Source organism: Ovis canadensis, chromosome 16, assembly GCF_042477335.2.
Source record: "Ovis canadensis isolate MfBH-ARS-UI-01 breed Bighorn chromosome 16, ARS-UI_OviCan_v2, whole genome shotgun sequence".
Taxonomy (NCBI): Eukaryota; Metazoa; Chordata; class Mammalia; order Artiodactyla; family Bovidae; genus Ovis; species Ovis canadensis.
Genome location: NC_091260.1, coordinates 71,899,725 through 71,923,465, shown reverse-complemented (window position 1 = coordinate 71,923,465; position 23,741 = coordinate 71,899,725). Strand labels below are relative to the sequence as shown.

At 45.2% G+C, this 23,741-nt stretch overlaps 1 protein-coding gene across 1 annotated transcript in view; it reads left to right on the top strand.

The window, feature by feature from the left end:
• The first annotated feature begins 17,028 nt into the window (after positions 1-17,028).
• The window catches only part of OTULINL (OTU deubiquitinase with linear linkage specificity like), a 29,169-nt gene continuing 22,456 nt past the window's right edge, over positions 17,029-23,741 (top strand). The window contains exon 1 of the mRNA XM_069556070.1: positions 17,029-17,286. Coding sequence (XP_069412171.1) covers positions 17,229-17,286 — 58 coding nt within the window. The 5' untranslated portion in view covers positions 17,029-17,228. The remainder of the gene's footprint in view (positions 17,287-23,741) is intronic.

The window sequence follows — 23,741 nt, the reverse complement described above, 5'->3', positions numbered from 1 at the left end:
GTGTCTGAAATGTGAGCTGCTGAGAAATACCTTGACCTGTAAGTGGGTCAGGAAAGCAATGAGCTAATTTACAATTTCTCTTTAGTTCTTCACAGGGATAAAGAAGACATGTGAAAGGCTGAAAAGAAGTAGAACAAGAGAATCAAGTGAGCAAAGAGTGGCAATTGACACGAAAAAGAAATGGCTGTTATGTGAGTGATGGAGGTGTTAGTTGATGCTAGGGTGGTGATCTACTGCAGTGTATAAATGGATGAAATCAACATACTGTACACTTCACATTTAAATAAGGGTATACGTCAATTATATCTCAGTAAGTTTGAAAAAAGAGGAGAGGAGAAGAAAAGGGATGGAGTAAGGGAGACTGTGGGACTCCCCTCCCTAAAGGATCAGGGCTCCAGGTGTCTTTGAGCTTCACTTTGTGGTGAAAGTGGAAGTCATTCAGTTGTGTCCAACTCTGTGACCCCATGGACTGTACGTAGCCTGCCAGACTCCTCTATCCAGGGAATTCTCCAGGCCAGAATACTGAGTGGGTAGCTGGTTCCCTTCTCCAGGGGATCTTCCCAACCCAGGGCTCTAACTCAAGTCTCCCACATTGCAGGCAGATTCTTTAGTCTCTGAGCATATGGCACCAGTTCAAATATTGCTTATTTTATCCACAGCAGTTTTTATTTTTCAAGATAATGATTTTGAGACAGAAATGTGTAATTCTTGAGTCACTGACCATGCTCAAAAAGAGGCCAAGCTTGAGACCAGCAACTTGCAGGTTCAAGAGACCATACCTAGGAGGAGATTAAGTACTTCTGGAGTCTCATATCCTCATACACTCACTGTGTTCATCTTTGGACTTAAATTGAAGCCAGTTCCTTAGATCTAGCAGCAATATCTGAGATACTTGGAGTCAAGAAAGGCTTCCAAATGTAGAACACAGGATTTGTTTACATTCAGTTCAGTTCAGTTCAATCGCTCAGTCACGTCTGACTCTTTGCGACCCCATGGACTGCAGCATGCCAGGCCTCCCTGTCCATCACCAACTCCTGGAATTTACTCAAACTCATGTCCATTGAGTCAGTGATGCCATCCAACTCTCTCATCCTCTGTTATCCCCTTCTCCTCTCGCCTTCAATCTTTCCCAGCATCAGAGTCTTTTCCAATGCGTCAGTTCTTCATATCAGGTGACCAAAGTATTGGAGTTTTAGCTTCAGCATCAGTCCTTCCAATGAATATTCAGAACTGATTTCCATTAAGATGGACTGGTTGGATTTCCTTGCTGCCCAAGGGACTCTCAAGAGTCTTCTCCAACACCACAATTCTTCAGCACTCAGCTTTCTTTATAGTCCATTGCATTGGCCAAAAAATCCGTTTGTGTTTTTCAACAAGCTGTTACAGAAAAACCTAAGTGAACTTCTTGGGTAGCCCAACACTAAAAATACAACGTTGATTGAATGACAATTCCCACTGGGATTCTGGCACTCAAAACCAAGTGGTCCTTCCCTGTACGTCATATAAATGACGCTCCACAGGGCGGATCCACCCTTTTTATCCAAATCTTTCGCCCTCCTGTGGTCCTCTGGGTGGAAGAGGTCCTCCTGGTGTAGTCAGAGGTGGTTCTTCAGACCAGGAGTTCCCAGGTCATACCCCCTTGTGATTCTGGAGCTCAGCCCGGGCAGACAAGCAAGCAGCAACCCTCTCTGGTGGTTCACACAACTCGGGAATGTTCTCTTGGCCTTCAGGGCAGAACCATGAGCATCACAAATGTCTCGCTTGTCCCTGGCAGGACCCTGGAGGGCTAGGATCAAAGGGAAAGCCATGTAGGGAGTTCGTCTCAAGAACCGTGGCGAGAGAAGAAGGCTGGAGACTATTGAGCTCCTGGAAAATGGAAACTTTTTTCATTTTTCTCTGGCACAAACACATCCCCGCACTTCATGGCTGTTATTTTTAAGGTGTTTACATTTTTATGTACTGACATCTCAGCCCTGCCCTTGAACAGGGTGTGCTGCGGGGTATGGGGCCAGATCCCGGCTCCTGCCAGCGCACCGGCTGCCTCCACACTAGCTGGAGTTCCAGGGTCATCCTGAAGACAAACAGCTCTTTTTGCATTATGTTGTAAAGATGTTGATTTTAATGAAAACTGTTTTCCCTTTCCTTGTCTTTTGTCTGTGTCATCGCATTTTACTGTATGATGATTTAGGTTACTGTATGATTTAGGTTTGAGGGAGGCACGGGACTTTCTTTCTTGTGCTTATTTGCTGGCTCATATAATGGAGAAAGATAATTGATTTTTTTTTTGAGGTCAAGACCCATTTATGGCTTTTCAGGGACTGCTGATAATGTTATATTTTTCCAAAATGCATCCTGGTGGAAATTTATATGTATATATTTAGTAAATAAATATCTATTTACTACATATACAACATAGTCGTATATATTTGTTATTGTTTAGTCATGTTTGACTCTTTGCGCCCCCTCTGGACTGCAGCCCACCAGGCTCTGTCCATGGGATTCTCCAGGCAAGAATACTAGAGTGGGTTACCATTTCCTTCTCCAGGGATCTTCCCAACCCAGGGATCGAACCTCAGTCTTCTGCACTGGCAGGTGGATTCTTTACCACTGAGCCATCAGGGAAGTGCCCAGTCATGTATATGAAAGAAAAGGGTCTTCCCTGTGGCTCAGCTGGTAAAGAATCTGCCTGCAATGCAGGAGACCTGGGTTCACTCCCTGGGTTGGGGATCTCCTGGAGAAGGGAAAGGCTACCCACACCAGCATTCTAAATATGTATTTACTATTTTATATACACTATGTATATATAACGTAGTAAGTGTATATAACTTTAAAAACCACATAACTTTTAAAAAATAACTTTTACTAGAGTATACTTAATTTACAGTGTTGTTAGTTTCAGGTGTATAGAAAAGTGAATCAGTTATACATATATATCCACTCTTTTTAATTTTTTAATCTTAAAACATTTTTTTCCCATTTCTTTTCTTATTTTTTTGGCCACAGTATGCAGTCATGTAGAATATTAGTCCCCCAACTAGGGATTGAACCGAGGCCTTAGGCAATGAAAACACAGACTCCTAACCACTGGACTGCCAGGAAATTCCCCTGGCCACTCTTATAGATTCTTTTCCCATCTAGGTCACTACAGAGCATTGAGGAGAGTTCCCTGTGCGACACAGTAGGTCCTGCTTAGTTCTCTGTTTTATGTAATGTGCGTGTTCAGTCTCAGTCTGTGAATTTACCCCTCCCTGATTCCCCTCTGACAACCATAAGTTTAAAGACCACATCGTTTCTAAAAGCTTGTAGCAACAGCAAAACTCCCAAGCTTCTGGCTCTAAAATTTCAATTTCTTTTCCTAGTTCTTCTGGTATTTCTTTTCCTATTTCTAAATATCATGCCTTTTCAACTGTTTATCATTTTAGACATTATCTTTTGATTTCCTGACATGAGAGATGAAAATATCCGTTACTCTTTCTCACATTTTTATCTCCTCCCATCCCACTGGCTTGGTATTCACATTTTTTTTTTCCACCTGATTATAACAATGTCAATATTGCCTGTTGCTGAGCCAAGGTTTATGATGTTTCCCTTCTCGTATAACTGTTTGTTCTTCCTGGAGCTCATTGTCTCACTTTGCTCACTTGCTTGGTTTCCTACGTGCTCATATTTTATTTTTTTTCCGTGTGTGCCATTCACTCCACCGAGTGCCTACTGTATTATTTTCCAAATGCTCAAATGCATTAATACAAAACCAATTCCACTTTTCTCCCTGGAGGCCTCCCTTCTGGAATCCTCCAGCTTCCTGTCTCAGCTGATCTGCCTGATCTCTAGACCAGCTGCACGCACAGCTGTCATCTGGGAACTTCCCTTGGCCATGCTCAGTGGTGTGATCAAGGCTGTCTTATCTCTGTCTCCATCGCTGGGGTTGGCCTGGCATCACGCTTACTGTAGACCCTTCCCAGTGAAGGAGGGGTACTAGGATATGCCACCCTCAAATTTGCCTCCTTGGCATATGGATTATTTTGTGCTAAAAACTTTGGAGATACAATTGAACTTATTTACAAAACAGAAATAGAGTCACAGATGTAGAAAACAAACTTATGGTTACCAAAGGGGAAGGGTGGGGTGTGGGGGGAATAAACTGGGAGAGTGGCACACATACACACTGCTGCTGCTAAGTCGCTTTAGTCGTTTCCGACTCTGTGCGACCCCATAGACGGCTGCCCATCAGGCTCCCCCACCCATAGGATTCTCCAGGCAAGAACACTGGAGTGGGTTGCCATTTCCCTCTCCAATGCGTGAAAGTGAAAAGTGAAAGGGAAGTCACTCAGTCGTGTCCGACTCTTAGCGACCCCATGGACTGCAGCCCACCAGGCTCCGCTGTCCATGGGATTTTCCATAAAATAGATAAGTAACAAAGACCTACTGTAGAGCACAGAGAACTCTACTCAACACTCTGTAATAACCTATGAGGGAAAAGAATCTTAAAAGAATAGATAAATGTATAACTGATTCACTTTCCTATACAGCAGAAAGTAACACAACATTGTGAATCAACTATTCCCCAATGAGTTGTATTTTTTTTTTTAAAGACTAGGAATTAGCAGACATGAGAAAAACCCTAAAGACAGGACACAAGTTGGTTTTTTTGGTAAAAGAAATTTATACGTTAGTAAACTTCCGCTGGTCATGAGGTCTCCCTCTCCTATACCAATAAGACTCTCAACTCTTGTCAGTGGAGAAGGCATCAATTTAAATCTGCATAACAAACCTTGGCAAAACTCTATTAGTCTTTGCCCTGCTTCAGTCCGCATTCCAAGGCCAAATTTGCCTTTTACTCCAGGTGTTTCTTGACTTCCTACTTTTGCATTCCAGTCCCCTATAATGAAAAGGACATCTTTTTTGGGTGTTAGTTCTAAAAGGTCTTGTAGGTCTTCATAAAACCATTCAAGTTCAGCTTCTTCAGCGTTACTGGTTGGGGCACAGACTTGGATAACTGTGATATTGAATGGTTTGCCTTGGAGACGAACAGAGATCATTCTGTCATTTTTGAGATTGCATCCAAGTACTGCATTTCGGACTCTTTTGTTGACCATGATAGCTACTCCATTTCTTCTGAGGGATTCCTGCCCGCAGTAGTAGATATAATGGTCATCTGAGTTAAATTCACCTATTCCAGTCCATTTTAGTTCACTGATTCCTAGAATGTCAATGTTCACCCTTGGCATCTCTTGTTTGACCACTTCCAATTTGCCTTGATTCATGGACCTGACATTCCAGGTTCCTATGCAATATTGCTCTTTACAGCATCTTATTTCTATCACCAGTCACATCCACAGCTGGGTATTGTTTTTGCTTTGGCTCCATCCCTTCATTCTTTCTGGAGTTGTTTCTCCACTGATCTCTGTAGCATATTGGGTACCTAATGACCGGAGGAGTTCCTCTTTCAATATCCTATCATTTTGCCTTTTCATACTGTTCATGGGGTTCTCAAGGCAAGAATACTGAAGTGGCTTGCCATTCCCTTCTCCTTTGACTGTGTGGATCACAATAAGCTGTGGAAAATTCTGAAAGAGATGGGAATACCAGACCACCTAACCTGCCTCTTGAGAAACCTGTATGCAGATCAGGAAGCAACAATTAGAACTGGACATGGAACAACAGACTGGTTCCAAATAGGAAAAGGAGTACGTCAAGGCTGTATATTGTCACCCTGCTTATTTAACTTATATGCAGAGTACGTCATGAGAAACGCTGGACTGGAAGAAACACAAGCTGGAATCAAGATTGCCAGGAGAAATATCAATAACCTCAGATATGTAGATGACACCACCCTTATGGCAGAAAGTGAAGAGGAGCTAAAAAGCCTCTTGATGAAAGTGAAAGTGGAGAGTGAAAAAGTTGGCTTAAAGCTCAACATTCAGAAAACAAAGATCATGGCATGTGGTCCCATCACTTCATGGGAAATAGATGGAGAAACAGTGGAAACAGTGTCAGACTTTATTTTGGGGGGCTCCAAAATCACTGCAGATGGTGACTGCAGCCATGAAATTAAAAGACGCTTACTCCTTGGAAGAAAAGTTATGACCAACCTAGATAGCATATTCAAAAGCAGAGACATTGCTTTGCCGACTAAGGTCCGTCTAGTCAAGGCTATGGTTTTTCCTGTGGTCATGTATGGATGTGAGAGTTGGACTGTGAAGAAGGCTGAGCGCTGAAGAATTGATGCATTTGAACTGTGGTGTTAGAGAAGACTCTTGAGAGTCCCTTGGACTGCAAGGAGATCCAACCAGTCCATTCTGAAGGAGATCAACCCTGGGATTTCTTTGGAAGGAATGATGCTAAAGCTGAAACTCCAGTACTTTGGCCACCTCATGCGAAGAGTTGACTCATTAGAAAAGACTTTGATGCTGGGAGGGATTGGGGGCAGGAGGAGAAGGGGACGACCGAGGATGAGATGGCTGGATGGCATCACTGACTCGATGGACGTGAGTCTTAGTGAACTCTGGGAGATGGTGATGGACAGGGAGGCCTGGCGTGCTGCGATTCATGGGGTCACAAAGAGTCGGACACAACTGAGCGACTGAACTGAACAAACCTTACTGCAGAGCCCTGGTTTAGCATGATTCCTAGTCACCGTCTCACAGTACCTCCCTTGCCCAGAAGCTGCAAACCCCTCTTCTTTGTTTAGCCTTAGGTGGTATACAAACCCCAACTCTAGCCACCTCTCTGGGCTACTCATTGCTGGGTATCCCCATATAATGACACATGAATGTGAGAAATCACTTCTGTTTTTCTCTTTTAATCTGTTTTTGCTGGCCTAATTTATAGGATTCCAGCTGGGGAACCTAATATGAGTATAGGAAAAAGATTTTTTTTTTCTTGCCCTTTACTAGCAACCTTAGGGTAAAGTGACTTCTTTATTCTAATGTCCGTATTCCAAACCCCGGGAAGGCTCCAGTTGGCTCTGTGTGGGTCACTGGCCCCTTCTTGACCCAAACAATGAAGTGCTCTAATGGACCTGTGATTTGCATCCCCTTTAAGACATCATAGAACTAGGGAGGGTGGGCATCCCCTGAGAGAAGGGGCCTAGCTGACCTATCCTGGATGTCCACCACAATGCTGAACCAAGAACAGACCAGTGGAGGGGCATTCACTTGGGAGCAGGGGGACCAGACCTCTCTCTTGGTTATACCTACTCAGTAGTTGCAGGACCTTAAGAAAATTGATGGGCTTCTGTGCACCTCATAGTTCCGTCAAAGGAGGGTTCTAGAGTAGAGTTTGTGCTATTATCCAAGATTCTAAAATCTTATCCTCTGTCCAATAAGGGCTTGTAATGTGAATGGTACTCTGTCTTGGAGGCAAGTATAGATCACAAAACAATAATGGAAACGAAATGTGGAACTGGAAAGTATATGCTCCAAAAGAATGATTTCCTTCATTAAACTTGTACTCTGGGCCAGGCATTGTTGAAAGTTTTATTTGGATTACCACGTTTTTAACATCCAAGAACTCTTTCCTTTTTTAAAAGCTTTTCATTGTGTATTGGGATATAGCCAATTAACAAACAATGTTATGATAGCTTCAGATGAACAGCAAAGGGACTCAGCCATACATATACATGTATCCATTCTCCTCCAAACTCCCCTCCCATCCAGGAATCCACATAACATTGAGCAGAGTTGCCTGTGTTATGCAGTAGGTCCTTGTTGATTATCCATCTTAAATAGAGCAATGTGTACATGTCCATCCCAGACTCCCTAACTATCCTTTCCCCCTATCCTTCCCCCACCCCCACCGGGAAAAATAATCTCATTGGCAAAGTCTGTGTGTCTGTTTCTGCCAAGAACTCTTTCTTATTCTCTGATTAGTTCTGTTTCTAAGCATCTTGTTATATCCCTGTGCTTCTGTTCCCTCATCTTTAAAATAGAGATAATAATCTTACCTACTTGGTGAGATCTTTGATGATAACCAAATGATATGATGCGTGTACCAGAAATATGATAACCATTCAGTATATCTTATTGAGATTGCTAATAACTATGCTTCTCCTTGGTTTCTTCATCGTGGGCATTTCAGGGGGAAGCTTTCTTTCTCTGTTCGTTTATCCCTTCTCTGTCTCCCTTCCCTCACTCAAAAATGTGATGTCATCTTTTTGCTGTTGTTGTTACCTACCGGTGTTTCTTCTTTGATTTTCCATTTCCTTGTTTTCCCTCTCTGGTATGGTTAGGGTAGAAGAGACAATGCCTTCAGGGAACCTGCCACTGTTAAACACTGCCTACCAGTTTTCAACTTCCGGTAATTTAAAATTTTTCGTTTTTTATTGGCAAAATACATCACACAGGCCCAGTGTGGCTTGTCCTTACTTGTAGGGTTTGTGAGTTGAAATCAGTTTTCCCATTTTTATTTTTTTTAATTAAAAAAATTACGTATTCATCTGGCTGCACCAGGTGTTAGTTGCATCATGCGGGATCTTTTGTTGTGGCTCACAGACTCGAGTTACGGCAAGTGGGCTTCGTAGTTGCAGTGTGTGGGTTTAGTTACCCCAAGGCACGTGGGGTCTTAGTTCTCTGGCCAGGAATCAAACCCATGTCCCCTGCCCTGCAAGGTGGATTCTTAACCACTGGACCACCAGGGAAATCCCAATTTTTGCATTTTTAAATGGTTGAAAAGTAATCAAAAGAAGACTATTTTGTGACATGTGAACATTATATAAAATTCGAGTTTCAGTGTTCCTAAATAAAGTTTGATTGGAACACAGCCACGCTCACTCCTCTATAAATTATCCTGGGCTGCTTTCATGACACAGTGGCAGAACTAAGTGGTTGCCATGAAGGGTATGCGGCTTACAAAGCCTCAAATATTTACTGTCTGGCCCTTTAGAGGAAGTTTGCCCACCCTCTTACAGAACTGAAGGCCTGAACAATGACCTGGTCCACAAAAAGCATCAATCATGTATCAAACCAAACTCAGATAAAAGGGCCAAAACAAGGAGGCAAGATTGTCTACGAAATGAAACAGTCCCCCCAGTTTAAATAAAAAATAGCTTTTAATCGTATCATTCAGGATAACAGCTATTAATATTTTGGGGTTTATTCTTCCAATATTATTCTGTGCATAAATTTTTTTCTATAAAATTGGCTGCAAGGGGATTCCCTAGTAGCTCAGCTGGTAAAGAATCTGCCTACAATGCAGGAGATCCTGGTTCCTTTCCTGGGTTAGGAAGATCCCCTGGAGAAGGGATAGGCTACCCACTCCTTGGGCTTCCCTGGTGGCTTAGACAGTAAAGAATCCACCTGCAATGTGGGAGACCTGGGCTCGATCACTGGGTTGAGAAGACCTGGAGGAGAGTGTGGCAACCCACTCCAGTATTCTTGCCTGGAAAATACCATGGACAGAGGAGGCTGGTGGGCTACAGTCCATGGGGTTGCAAAAAGTCAGACACAACTGAGTGACTAAGCACACAAGCACTTCCCTCATGGTCTGTTGGTTAAGAATCTGCCTTACAATGAAAGGGACGTGGGTTCGATTCTAGTCGGGAAACTAAGATCCCACATGCTACATAGAAACTCAGCCCACACATGCAACTACTGAGCTCACACGCCCCATCTAGAGAGTCCATGGGCTGCAATGAAAGACCTTGCATGATGCAGCTAAGACCCAGTGAACAAATAAATAAAAATACTTTAAAAATTTGGTTGTATACACTGTACTAGTATTATTTCAGTTGTGACTGATAGTAAACCTATCTTCATTAGGCTAAAGCTAAAATAGGTGGGGGAGTAAGGGGAGTTTTTTGGCTCACGCAACTGTGAGACACAGGAGTATTACTGCTTTAGGAATGGCTGAATCAAGGAGCTCAAACAATTTACTAGGGTTCTTTCTCCATCTTTTGGTTCTACTTCCTCCATACACATGTATTTCCAGTGTCAGTCAATATCTTTGACACTATGAGTTTTATTTGTTTCCTCATATGTAATCATTTACATGCACCGCGATTTTTTAAGACAACCTGTTGAAGGAAATTTTCATCTCAGAATCATGATTAGAGGAGGAGATGGGATATGAGAAGTCATCCAGCACCTTCTATTCCTTTTACAGTAAAAGGAATCGAGACCCAGAATGGATAAGCCATTTTTCATTATCTTTCAAGTCATCACTGGAAGCTGAAGCTCCAATACTTTGGTCACATGATGTGAAGAGCCAACTCATTGGAAAAGACCGTGATGCTCGGAAAGATTAAGGGCAGGAGGAGAAGAGGGCAGCAGAGGATGAGATGGTTGGATGGCATCACCAACTCAATGGACATGAATTTGAGCAAGCTTCAGAAGACAGTGAAGGACAGGGGAGCCTGGTGTGCTGCAGTCCATGGGGTCACAGGGTCAGACATGACTGAGTGACCGAACAGCAACAGATTGATGGTGGGGAACCAGATCTAGGTGATTCCAAGGTTGACTCTTCCACCTGCTCTCTTTTAAATGTCAACCCTGAAGCAAAATGTCAGGCAGTCAATTAACAGAGTGTGCCTGCCCAGCAAGCCTGAAAACTTAATGATTCAAAGAAAAAGAGCAATCTGGTTTTCTTGCCTACTCCTGGATTTATTTCCAAAAGTGAGGGTGGATGGGGGCAGACAAAGCCACAAAGGCTGCTGTGTGTTTGTTCCTCTTCAGCTAAATATAAAAATATGCTTTGTTGGCTAATCAGAACCGCAAGCCCAGTAACACATCTAAAAGTTTTTGAGATTGTGTCTCTTCATGTGTTTTTTCCTTAACCATCCAATTATACAGAAAAATTGTTTTCTCATTTGTATATTTCATGTGGTGAGGCTCCTGCTGTTCGTGTCATCTCAAAGAGCTTACCAGGCACGAAAGAGGAAGGGCCATCCTTCAGGAAACCAATTTGTCTGACAAGGACGTCCAGAGCCCATTTGCAGAGAAAGAGAAGGAATTTATTAGCAAACTCTGTGAGCCCAGCAATGAGGAGGCAAGCGGAAGATAAGCCCTTGAGAGAGGCGTGTTTCCTATATTCTGTATTCTGCAAGAGCTCACATTGTTGCTGTTATTGTTCAGTTGCTAAGTTGTGTCCAACTCTTTGTGACCCCATAGACTGCAGCATGCCAGGCTTCCCTGTCCTTCACCATCTCCTGGAGTTTGCTAAAACTCACATTCATTGAATTGATGATGCCATTCAACCATCTCATCCTCTGTTGCCCTTTTCTCCTCCTGCCCTCAGTCTTTGCCAGCATCAGGGTCTTTTCCAATGGATCGGCTCTTCATATCAGGTGGCCAAAATACTCGAGTTTTAGCTTCAGCATCAGTTCTTCCAATGAATATTCAGGGTCCACCAGACACTAAGCAGGAGACCCAGGGGAGACTGAGACCTTGTCCCTGGCCTCAGGAGCTCATGGTTAAGTGTGGACAGACAAGTGCTGGCTGCAGTGGGAATGATGGGAATACAAAGGAGGGCAGTGGAGCCAGTTGCTAACTCATCATGGGTGGTCCAGAAGTGCTCCCCAAAGGCTAGTAGGCTTGAGCAGAATCTGGAAGGACCCCTAGAGTCAGCCAGGTGAAAGCACACCCAGGCAGTGCAAGGTCAAAGGCCAGAGATGGTAAGCAAGTACAGCTCTATGCAAACTACAGGCAGGACCAATATCAGGAATTTGGGAATGAGTGAAACTTCCCAGGTGGCTCAGTGGTAAAGAACCCACCCACCAATGCAGGAGACAAGAGTTCGATCCCTGGGTTGGGACGATACCCTGGAGAAGGAAATGTTAACCCACTCCAGTATTCTTGCCTGGGCAATCTCATGGACAGAAGAGCCTGGTGGGCTACAGTGCATGGGGTTGCAAAGAGCTGGACACGACTGAGAGGCTGAGCACACATGAAGCCATCTGAGTTGCCAAGAAAAAAAGGAAACACTAAGTTCTGTTCTGCTGCTGCTGCTAAGTCGCTTCAGTCGTGTCCGATTCTGTGCGACCCCGTAAACAGAAGCCCACCAGGCTCCCCAGTCCGTGGGATTCTCCTGGCAAGAACACTAGAGTGGGTTGCCATTTCCTTCTCCAATGCATGAAAGTGAAAAGTGAAAGGGAAGTCGCTCAGTCTGGGCGTATACAAAATCGTGAAGTTCTTCTCCACACCTACCACCCCCGCATCTTTCACTTCCCTGTATGGCTCTCAGCTGACCTCCTTTATCCTTCTCGCCAGCTCTTACACTCTCTTTCCCAGGGGATCTTCCCGACCCAGGGATTGAACCCAAGTCTCTTGGGTCTCCTGCATTTGCAAGTGGATTCTTTACCTTGCGCCACCTGGGAGCCTTAAGTAATACATGCTGAACAATTAATAGAGACTGGCAGTTCATGAGTGCTCAACTAAATTCTGCCATTATCATCATCATCACAATTAACCTATTAACCTCTATACATTGCCTCTATTAGAAAAAGTGACCCTACCTGATACAGTGCAGAATGGAAGTAAAGATAAGGGTTACTCAAATTTTAACTTTTATGGATATCAACAGTGATGCCACTATGTCTTCAAAGACAATAAATTGTCAAAGGACTTAATCATTTCTCCAAAGAAGATGCTACACATGTTTAATAAGCACATCAAAAGATGCTCAGCATCCCTAATCATTAGGAAAATGTAAATGTGAACTACAGTAAGATATCACTTCACACCCATTTGGATGGATATTATTTTAAAAAATTGAAAATAACGTGCCTGTGAGGATGTGGAGGAAATATAATCTTTATGCATTGTTGGTGGAAGTGTTTTCTGCAGTGGAAAAAGTATGACTGTTTTGTGACTGTTCCTCCAAACTGATATGATCCAGCAATTCCGCTTCTAAGTTTATATTCAAAAGAATTGAAAACAGAGGCTCCAACAGTTATTTGTACACTTAGGATCATGGCAGTATTATTTACAATAGCTAGAAGGTGGAAACAACCTGTGTCCATTGAAGGATAAGCAAACTGTAACCTATATATCCCACGAAATATTATTCAGCTTTGAAAAGGAAGGCTAGTATGACATGTGTTACAATAGCAATGCACCTTGAAGATATCAACAGACTAAAATAAGCTAGTCACCAAAGGATAAAGGCTGTAGGATTCCATTTGAGGAAGCTAGAGTAGCCATATTGAGAAAATAGTTCAAAGGCAGACAGTAGAGTGATGATTGCTAGGGCAGGGGCTGAGGGAGGGGGAAGATGAAAGAATTTTGAGAGATGGATGGTTGGTGATATTTGCACAACACAATGATGTGAATATACTTAGTGCCACTCAACTATACACTTAAAAATAATGAAATGGTAAATTTCATGTTATGTATTCTTTACCACCAAAAAAAAAGACAATGAATTTGGATAAGGGCAGTTGGAAGTGAACACAGGTGGGAAAATTCCATGGGTTCTTAGTTGGAAGTCTTGTCATTGCCTTCACTCACGCACTGACTCATGTTCTCATTCAGTGACTACTGAATAAGTACCTTTCAGTGCCAAGTAAAGTTCTTGGTGCAGGAATTATAGCAACTCCCTCTGCAATCTCTCAGTTAAGAGGGGGATATTTAACTAGAAGTCAGTCAACCAAGCAAACTCTCAGTAAAAATGAAAGTTGCGATTATTGCCCAAATGCGTCATGGGTTCCACTGTTCTCAGAACAAATGTCAACTTGTCCTAGCCCGAGACTGACCCAGATGTGAATGAGTGACCCTTGAGTAATGTGAAAAGTTTGGCATTGCAATGGAAAATACATTTTGCAATGTCTTCAGTGCTTCTGGACATTCACATTCCATTCTCAGAGTTCAAATGGTCAAGAAAACTTTATGAAAACAAAAAGTCTGAGAAAATATTTGCTACAATTTATTGACCACGCATCTCTCTCTCTCTCTCCACCCCTCCCCTATTTCTCTTTCTTTATCTTTTTTCCCTTCTCGTTCTTTCTTCTGATGTGGACCATATCAAGATCATCCATGTGACTAACTGGAGTAGCCATTGCCCCTGGCTACTCATTCCAAACTCTCCAGCATCACAATCAAGTGATGTGCTTCTAGGCATTGGCTTTGTCTTCAGTGGTTTGAAGGTTGATATTTTGGTGAGTGTAATATATCTGCGTCAACATTTCAGCTGAGATAATTGCTACAGGTATCTTCATGAGTGTGACCTTTATGAGAGTATGATCTCGCACCATACTCTCAATGTACCCACTGGAACATATCCAAGCTCTACCTAATAGGTCCATGATATATGGTTTTAATGGGCTTCCCTGGTAGCTCAGCTGGTAAAGAATCCGCCTGCAATGCAGGAGACCCTGGTTCGATTCCCTCAGTGGGGGAGATGCCCTGGAGAAGGGATAGGCTACTTACTCGAGTATTCTTGGGCTTCCCTGGTTGTTCCGATGGTAAAGATTCCATGAGACCTGGGTTCGATCCCTGGGTTGGGAAGATCCCCTGGAGGAGGACATGGTAACCCATCCCAGTATTCTTGCCTGGAGAATTCCCATGGACAGAGGGAGCCTGGCGGGCTCATGGGATCGCAAAGAGTCAGACACAACTGAGCGACAAAGGACAACACAGTATGTGATTTTAATATGCTGGCTCAATGATAGTTATTTTTCTAATGCATTACCAGCTTGGTAGTTTTTTTAAAGCCTATGTATTCAAGCTCTGATATAATGTAGAAGGCAAAAATTGGTGTCAGTAAAAGCAACAAAGTTTTGTCTACATACAAAAAAAAAAAAAAAAATTTCAAGCCCTGAGCTAGGCACTAAGGATTCTAGATCATAATTTTTATCTGCAAAAATCTCATATTCCAGGTCAGTAAAAGTTTTGATAACTTTGTAATTGTTAAGACAGGTAGTAAATCACACATGGGTAGGCCAGAAGGTCAATCAGAAACCTCTATGCATAGTCACATCCTTGATTAGATTAATATTTATGTGGTTCTTATTATGTGCCAAGCATTAGTCTAAGGGTTTAGGGCATATCTAATCACTTCATCCCCATAACAACCCCCTAAGGAAGATACTCACTTGAGCTTCATTTTATGATGAACAAACTGAGGCACAAAAAGTTTAAATAATTGAGCAAGTTCATATGGCTAGTATGCAGCCAGACCAGACAGTCTGGCTTCAAGGCCTAGATCTGTAAATACCACACGAAGAGGCTTCCCACTTAGCTTTCAGACTATCAGTGAACATGACAGCAAACCAAACCAAGAAACCCTGATTGTAAATTAATTGAAAGGATTCTAGGCTGAGTCCCAACAGCTGTGTTCATCAATTTTATCTTGTGGGAGGAGGGGAAAGTTACTGGCTGATTTGTTTTGTAGTTAAAGGACTCAAGCAAATTTTATCACAAGAAATTAGTCCTGGTATTTTCAGCCTCTAGAATAGACAATTTGTACTCATCATGGCTCATAACTTTAATTACACACAACAATTTTAAGTCCTTTAATTTGTATGAGTAACAAGGCTCTATACACACAAGTCATGGTTTATGGCTGTAGAAAACTATCCCTCTAGGTTAAAATCTGATTTGGATAGAAGGATTTTTTTTTTCCTAAACATGCAGCAGAATTTGGGAACATTTTTATTATCTTCTGTGAATCATGGGTTGCAGAATGGTGGGGCAGTGGAGAGATCAAACCTAGGTTTAAACTCTGCACTAGCATTTACTGAGCCTCAGTTTCCTTATGTTTAAACTGGAGATATCAAGAGTACCTACCTCATGGGCCAGTGTGAGGATTAGATCAAATAATATGTAAAATGATACATAAAAGGATTACCAAAGTGCCTGGCCTGATGTCAGCTATTGGCAAACGTCCGGCACTACATTAATTGCTGTTTCTCTGATTCAGAATTTCCCTGGAGTTACCAAAGACCAGAGAACATGGGGACGTGGATACTTGCAGACATTGCCCTAAGTACTGGAGCTACCTAAAATGCCAGGGTGTTTTCCACATTGTTCTTTAGTTAACGGAATTTTTCAAAAGGTGCCAAACCATGTCACGTGCAAGCCTGTTTGTCTCTGAAATTGTGTGTATTGGAGAAAGAGGAAGTGTTCACCAAGATTTTAATTTTCTTCCTTTTTCTCCGGAAAAAAAAAAAAGTCATGTTACTATAAAATCAGGGATGAAAGATCCTTGTTGTGAGTGCCTCCCTATTGTCGGACTGTTTATTTTTACTATTTGCTACTCCTTTATTTTTTCCTTTACTGTTAAACCACTTTAAGAAGTGATCAATTTTGTCAATAACCTCTCCTAAAGTAAACTAAAGGAAATCAGTCCTGAATATTCATTGTAAGGACTGATGCTGAAGCTGAAACTCCAATACTTTGGCCACCTGATGCGAAGAGCTGACTCACTGGAAAAGACTCTGATGCTGGGAAAGATCGAAGGCGGGAGAAGGGGACGACAGAGGATGAGGTGGTTGCGGGGCATCACCGACTCAATGGACATGAGTTTGAGTGAACTCTGGGAGTTGGTGGCGGACAGGGAGGTCTGGCGTGCTGCAGTCCATGGGGTAGCAAAGAGTCGGACACAACTGAGCGACGGAACTGAAAGTAAACTGAGTTCTAAGTAAGCACATCGCCATTCCACTGAGTCAGGGGAAATAAAGATCAGAAAAAAAACAGCCCAATCTAGTGGGTCAGGCCCCGGGTCGACAGCTGGATTCCAGTCTCGCCCTCCCATCGCCGTGACCGATTAGCGGCTTAACCTTTGGGCCAGGGAAAAGAATCCTGCAACCTTGCCACTGAGGTAACCCTCTCTCCCACATCATCCCACTCAGCAGGCTTCTTTCCTTCCCACTCAATGGGCCTCTGATATAAAGCTCCAGGGAGATAGAGGATCCCGCCAGGTGGCACTGCTAGGATAGTTCCTGAGACGAGGGTCTGCATCCCAGCAGTAGCTGCCCACATCCCAGCGGAGCACACTGCGGCTCTCCGCCGCTCGGGCTGGGGAATCCAGAAAGGAGCGGAGGCCCCGCCCATCCATCCAGCCCCTCCCAGATGACCCCGCCCCCGACGCGGCGCGGCCTCCCATTGGCACTCCGGCGCGTCCGTCGAACCCCTGGGGCGCCCGGGGGCGGGAGCACAGACCGCGTTCCCCGCCCCGCGGCTCCAGCGCCCACCAGCCAGCCGCCGGGGAGCGAGCCGCGGGCGCCGGCCGGCGGCCGCCGCGTCCGTCAGACCCAGCGGGCGAAGCTCCGCGCCGGTCGGCAGCGCGCGGCCGGCATGGCGGCGCGGAAGAGCCCCGCGGAGGAGCGGGAGCGGCCTCGGGAGCACGCCTCAGGTGGGCCCCGGGCCGGCGGGGCGGGCAGCCAGGAACGCGCTCTCCTGGTCGGCGCAGCCTTTGGCGTCGGGAGGCCCGGGACCGGCGGTCCGAGGGGTGGGGAGTCGCGGCGGGGTGGGGAGGGGAACCGGCTGCAGGGTTGGGGCGGCCGTCGGCGGGGCGCATCTCTGTCAGGAGGAGGCAAGGCTGGTGCGGGTCTCGAGGCGGCAAGCGACCAGCTGAGGCGGCGCTGGCCGGTTCCCGGACAGAGAGAGCGCGGGCTCTATCTGGGGTGCGGTGTGACGGGGTTTGGCGGGGCCTCACCGGCGCCGACGAGCGGCGGCGTCCCCTCCGAGCTCTCTCTCTCTCTGGGTCGTTGTCGGAGGGAAGTGGACGAGTTTCGCGCTTTGCCGGCAGAGGATGTGGTCCACACCTTCGCGGCAGTCGAGACCCGATGAACGAACGGAGAAAACTCCCGGGTTTTGAAACAAAAACAAACAAACCCGAAAAATGTCACCGGGGGCAGGTCGCCAGGGTCTCCGCCCTCTTCGGATGAGGGGAGAGGGGTGTCCCTCCCTCCTTTGAGCCCCAAGTTTGAGGAAGGAGAGCTGCCTCTCAGCTTGGAGCACGTTCCCGATTGCGTGTTTCCCTGGAAGCCACCCCAGGGGTGAGAACCCACCCATCGGTGCATTTGGGGAGAGCGCGCGCCTATTGCAGCTTCGATGGGAAATTGTTAGGACAGTTTCTTAACTGGGGATTCTTGGTCCGTGCAGGAGCTTTTACTTCACACAGCAGACTGTTGGGTGTGGTGGGGAAACAGCAGGGTGTAGGACAGGAGTTTTAGACATCGTTCCGCCCAGGACCGTGTGCCTAGACGCCTACCATTCCGGACTTCTGGATCCTGGTCCCTAAAAACGAAGGCACACCGCTAAGCTGATCATCAAGCCCCTCTCAGTCAAGACATCTGGTGATTGACGTGCCTCCCACTCCCAAAAGTTTGGAGAACGATCTCATTTTTCAACCTTTCTGCACCTTGGATTGTTATAGAATTAGCCAAATATTTCCTGTGGGTGTATTCATCTGAACTTTTTATTATGTGATTTTTCTTCCCTTCTCCGTGGCTTATTTTGGCAAAGAGAGCAAAGATGGAAGTGGAGGTAGGGGTACAACTGGAAAAAGCTAGCTGGAGAGGCGGAAAGATGTCTTACTCTGGGCTTAATGGAGTTGCCAGGAATTTTCCCTGCCAACGCACCAAGTTCAGGGTGTGCCAGCGCTATGAGCGCAAAGAGAATTCTTTCCTCGGCCCCAGCCCATGGATATTGCAGTCCGTGTGTCAGTGGAAGAGTGTGATTCAAAGATCAGGTTATGGAAAACTTTCTCCAAAACATAACCTCCATACTTTCCCTTCTTTGCTGGTCATGTTTGGGGGTGAGGGGATGGGGAATGGGGGACGGACAAAGTTTTAAAACCAGTTGCCAAAGCTGGGGTGGAGACAGGTGTTTTTTTTGTTTTTTTTTTTTTGTTTGTTTTTTTGGGTTTTTTTTTTGGTTTCGATTTTTTTTCACCTGCCCTTAAGACTTTTGTTTGGTGAGAGACCAAGATTCACTTTTGAGAATAGTGAATATTAACAAGTAATAAAACAGACAACAGCAAAAAACCCACTGAACAGACAGGGATGGAAGGAGTTTTTTGGTAGCCATTTTTAACTATGTCTTTTTAAGTATTTGGATACTAAGAATCATGAACTAAACAGGCCAGTATTACGGGAAAGACACTGTCAGCAGCAGAATATTAGACCAGGAAGAGGCACCATGGGTCATTTGCAGAAGATGGGAAGAAGCAGGGAAGCGCAACTAAGCTCACCAGTCCCAGTGTTCCCCTGGTGGATCTGGTGTTTGAGGAAGGGCTGTATGCCTGCCACTCCATGGGGCTCCTCTAGCTTCTGGCCACCATGCAAGGTATTTAACTTCCTGTTAGTTCGGGCACTGCTGGAGTTTCCTGCTGAGGCGCATTTCCATTTGTTTAGTACAAAGGATAGGGAATAAATGAGCTTTCAACGGTGTACTCAGGAGCCACAGGGCTCCCTGTGGTCCCTGGGAGTTGACCTGGGGGACACAAATGTCTGGTGTGGAAAGGGGTGGGGCCCAAAAGCCAAGTCCCCTCACTCCAGCTCCACATAAACAACCTGTGTTTCTTTTCTTGTTTTATGTGTTGTTCTGGGTAATATTTTGTTTGGGGAAAAGAGTCCAGTGCTAAACAAAGAGTTTAGAGATAATGGTAATGGCTAATATGTTTGAGTGCTGTTTGTGTCTTTCTTATGTATAAAGAGCCTAGAACCATTGGCCCTAATAAGCCCTCAAAGGTTAGCTGCTATCTTATAGTGATCATTATACTAGAAAGTAGTTGTTATTTTTATTCCCATATTATGAAACTGCGCCCCGCACAAACTTGTAGATGCCCCCAATTTCCCATTTAACTTTCCTGTTCATTAAAATGTGTATTCCTCAATCAATATCATGGATTCTGTTATTCCAGAGCCATTCAGGGGTGACCTACTTTATGTTTGAAGCAGGTGTTTTCTGACCCGCCCTACGCAGCCTCTGGCCTGGTTCCTGGGGTCATCACAGGTACCACCCTGGGCAGGCAGATGAGTTTTCCTGCAGAGCGTCTCTGTGTTTCACGCGAGAGGGCAAATCAGAAGAGCTGGCAGCTCGACGGCAGGTGGAGGCTGAGGGTGGTAGGGCACACCCAGCCGCTCCTCCTAGCGGACTGCAGAGGGGAGCTGAGAACCGACAGCTTGTCCCATTGCCTGTGCCTTCAAGGCCTTTGCTGTCAGGAGCGGAACCATGCACAGGGGATCCTGGGAGGGACCATGGTGGCAGGGAGCAGAGGAGTGATTGGCTCCCATGCTCTGTGAGCTGCTTGTAACCTTGAAGAGAGAGGTTTCCTTTCCTTAAGAAAACAGTTTGAAGGCTGAGGAAGAAGAAAACAAACACTGCAATTGAAAACACATGCCCACACCAGAAGCCCACAACAGAATGTTTAAAATTTTGCAAGTAGTCCACAGCTGCTATTTATGTCGGCCTGTTTGTGTCCCACTTTTATTCTTCTACTCTTCCGTGTCTCTGTGTGTGTGTTAGTCGCTCAGTCGCGTCCGACTCTCTGTGACTCCATGGACTGCTGCCCGCCAGGCTCCTCTGTCCATGGAATTCTCCAGACAAGAACACTGGAGTGGGTTGCCATTTCCTTCTCCAGTGGGAAATTTAGTAGTAGTAAGTTTAGTTGCTAAGTCGTGTCCCATTCTTGCGACCCCACAGACTGTAGCCTGTCAGGTTCTGCTGTCCATGGGATTCTCCAGGCAAGAACACTGGAGTGGGTTGCCATTTCCTTCTCCAATGCATGAAAGTGAAAAGTGAAAGTGAGGTCGCTCAGTCCTGTCCGATTCTTAGCGACCCCATGGACTGCAGCCTACCAGACTCCTCCATCCATGGGATTTTTCAGGCAAGAGTACTGGAGTGGGGTGCCATTGCCTTCTCCGCTGTATCTGTGAGATGGACTAAATACCAAATAAAAGGTAAACTATGGTACCATGTGTTTTAGCTAAGTAGAAACTCTTGATTGGCACAATTGCTGAATTTGAAAGTGACATTTTTTCCCTGGCTCCTGTGAGTGGGTGAGTGCAGTCTCCAGCCCCTAGGCTGTCCCTGCCTCAGTAACAGCGGGTATGGTGCTGGACTCGGAGACACTGCTCATGGAGAGTGTTACATAATCTTTACAACCACCACCCTGTGACGCCCAGGATGGTCATGGAATTTCCTCAGAGTTTCCAGCTAGTAAGTGGTGGCCAGGATTCAAATTGGGCAGCCTGGCCCCTCCCACAACAGATTCTTAACTATCCTCCTGCTTCTGTTTCCTGAAACAGTCAGACTGATAACTGGGAGCACTCTGGTTTCTGAGGCTTGTTGTTGTTGCTAAGTCACTTCCAACTCTTTGTGACCCCATGGGCTGCAGCATGCCAGGCTTCCCGGTCCTTCACTGTCTCCCAGAGTTTGCTCAAACTCATGTCCATTGAGTCGATGATCCCCTCCAACCATCTCATCCTCTGTCATCCTTTCTCCTCCTGCTCTCAGTCTTTCCCAGCATCAGGGACTGTTCCAGTGAGTTGGCTCTTTGCATGAGGTGGCCAAAATATTGCAGCTTCAACTTCAGCATCAGTCCTTCCAATGAACATTCAGGGCTGATTTCCTTTAGGATTAACTGGTTTGATCTCCTTGCTCTCCAAGGAAGTCTCAAGAGTCTTCTCCAGTGCCATAGTTCGAAAGCATCAATTCTTTGGCACTCAGCCTTTACGGTCCAAGTCTTATATCCATACATAACTATTGGAAAAACCATCACTTCCAAGGTTACCTCGTCACAGTTAAGCTGTTCTAAAGTAAAGCTGAGTTATCATTTTCATACCATTGTTGTTTAAGGGAACTCACAGGTCTATGTACGGAAGAAGATTATGAAAACGTCACCATTATCAAGCTAAAACTTCTACACGTGTGTTTCTTTATACACAGCTTTGAAGTCTCTATGTACCTTTTAAAAGAGTTAATGGAGTTTTTGACCTTTCTCTCCTGTCCCCTTGAATCCTCTGGTAAATGTTCAGTTACTTAGGACAATCTGTTCTCAAAACAGAGGCTGTATATACATTTATTGATTTGTAATTAGTTTAATGGAAAAGCATTTAAATGTCACTTTACCTTAAGTCAACAGGGAAACATTTTTGTGTATGTACTCATTTTTCCAGTGACCTTTTATACCAGTCACACTCTATTTTTCTACTTTTTCATTTAATCGAGCCAGAATAGACAGGTGGCGTCATGTTTAAAATAAGAGGATAATGAAACGCTTATGTTCATTTTTAGAAGACTGAAGACCTTTGTCTGTTAGTACTGTTGCTGGGATTCCCAGGTAATAAACAACAATCCCAGAAATAGCACGTAGAATGCTACGCTCAATAAATTTCTGAATTAAGAATTTAATAGTAAGTATTGTTGATTTAACCAGGTGACTCTGACTTTAAGTGTTTGTGGAATTGTTGATGCATAGTCATTTAAAACACCTTATTAGCGCTTTCTCTGCTTATCCTGTAACTGATTTTTTTTTAACCTGGGTCATGTTTTTAAGTGTTTATTGAATTTGTTACAATATTGCTTCCATTTTACCTTTCAGTTTTTTGGTGGTGAGGCATTTGGGATCCTAGCTCCCTGACCAGGAATCCAACCTGTACCCCCTGCGTTGGAAGGTGAAGTCTTAGCCACTGGCCACCAGGGAAGTCCCCGTGTTACTTATTTTTTATTGAATCTTAGTGAGGGTTAATCTTCCTGCGGGCTTCCCAGGTGGCACTAGTGGTAAAGAATCCACCTGCCAATCCGCCCCCGAGAAAAGGGCATGGCAACTCATTCTAGTATTCTTGCCTGGAGAATCCCACAGAGAGAGGAGCCTGGTGGGCTACAGTCCATGGGGTCGCCAAAAGTCGAACGCAACTGAAGTGACTTAGCAGCTCACACAGTCTTCCAGCAGATGGAGAAATCAGTTTCTCAGGAGAGTCCTCTCCCAATTCAGAGAGAAGCAGAATCCCAGCCCCTCTTCCAAGCACCAGTAGCCGCCCGGATACCTAGGTTTGGCCTCCTGGGTGGGGTTTCAGTGCCTGCAGCCCCCAGAGCTTTCAGGAGCCTTCCCAGCCTGGCCTGGCCCCAGCCTGCAGGGCTCCGGCACCCCAGGTGGACTCTGTGCCTTGGGCCCCACCTCAAAGGTCAAGGTGGATGTCAGATGTCAAGCCCAGGCAGCTGAAAGGGACCCAACACACTGGGGTTCTCAGTCTCTGGCCCATCAGACAGGCTGTCCTGGAGGCGCTGCCCTGATTGCAGGGGTGGGGGGCAGGAGCCCCACCCATTTTTGTAAATCTTGTTAACTGTGAATCAAATACAGCTGTCTTTTTCTCTTGAAAGGAAGTGAGCCATGCGTCCTGCATCCTGCCTTCTCGCATGCCCCTTACAGTGGACCTGTACTCCTTTCCCACCACGCCTCGTGGGCACAGGCCTCGTCCCCAGGGGCTCAGGAGGTGAGGTGGGCAGGGACACAGGCTGTCAACCACCTGTAAACCTGCCTCTAAGCTAGGCCAGAGAGGGTTCCCCAGAACGTTTGATCTTTCAGGTTGAGAGAAGTGAACTGAACTTCTTCCTGGTCTTAGAGTAACACAAAGCACACCGTGGATATATTTCCTGACCTGTGATTGGTTGTTGAGTTGCCAAGTTGTGTCCAACCTACTCTTGCGACTGCATGGACTTGTAGCCTGCCAGGCTCCTCTGTCCGTGGGATTCTCTAGGCAAGAATACTGGAGTGGGTTGCCATTTCCTTCTCTAGGGGCTCTTTTTCACCCAGGAATCAAACCCAGGTCTCCTGCCTTGAGGCAGATTCTTTACCATCTG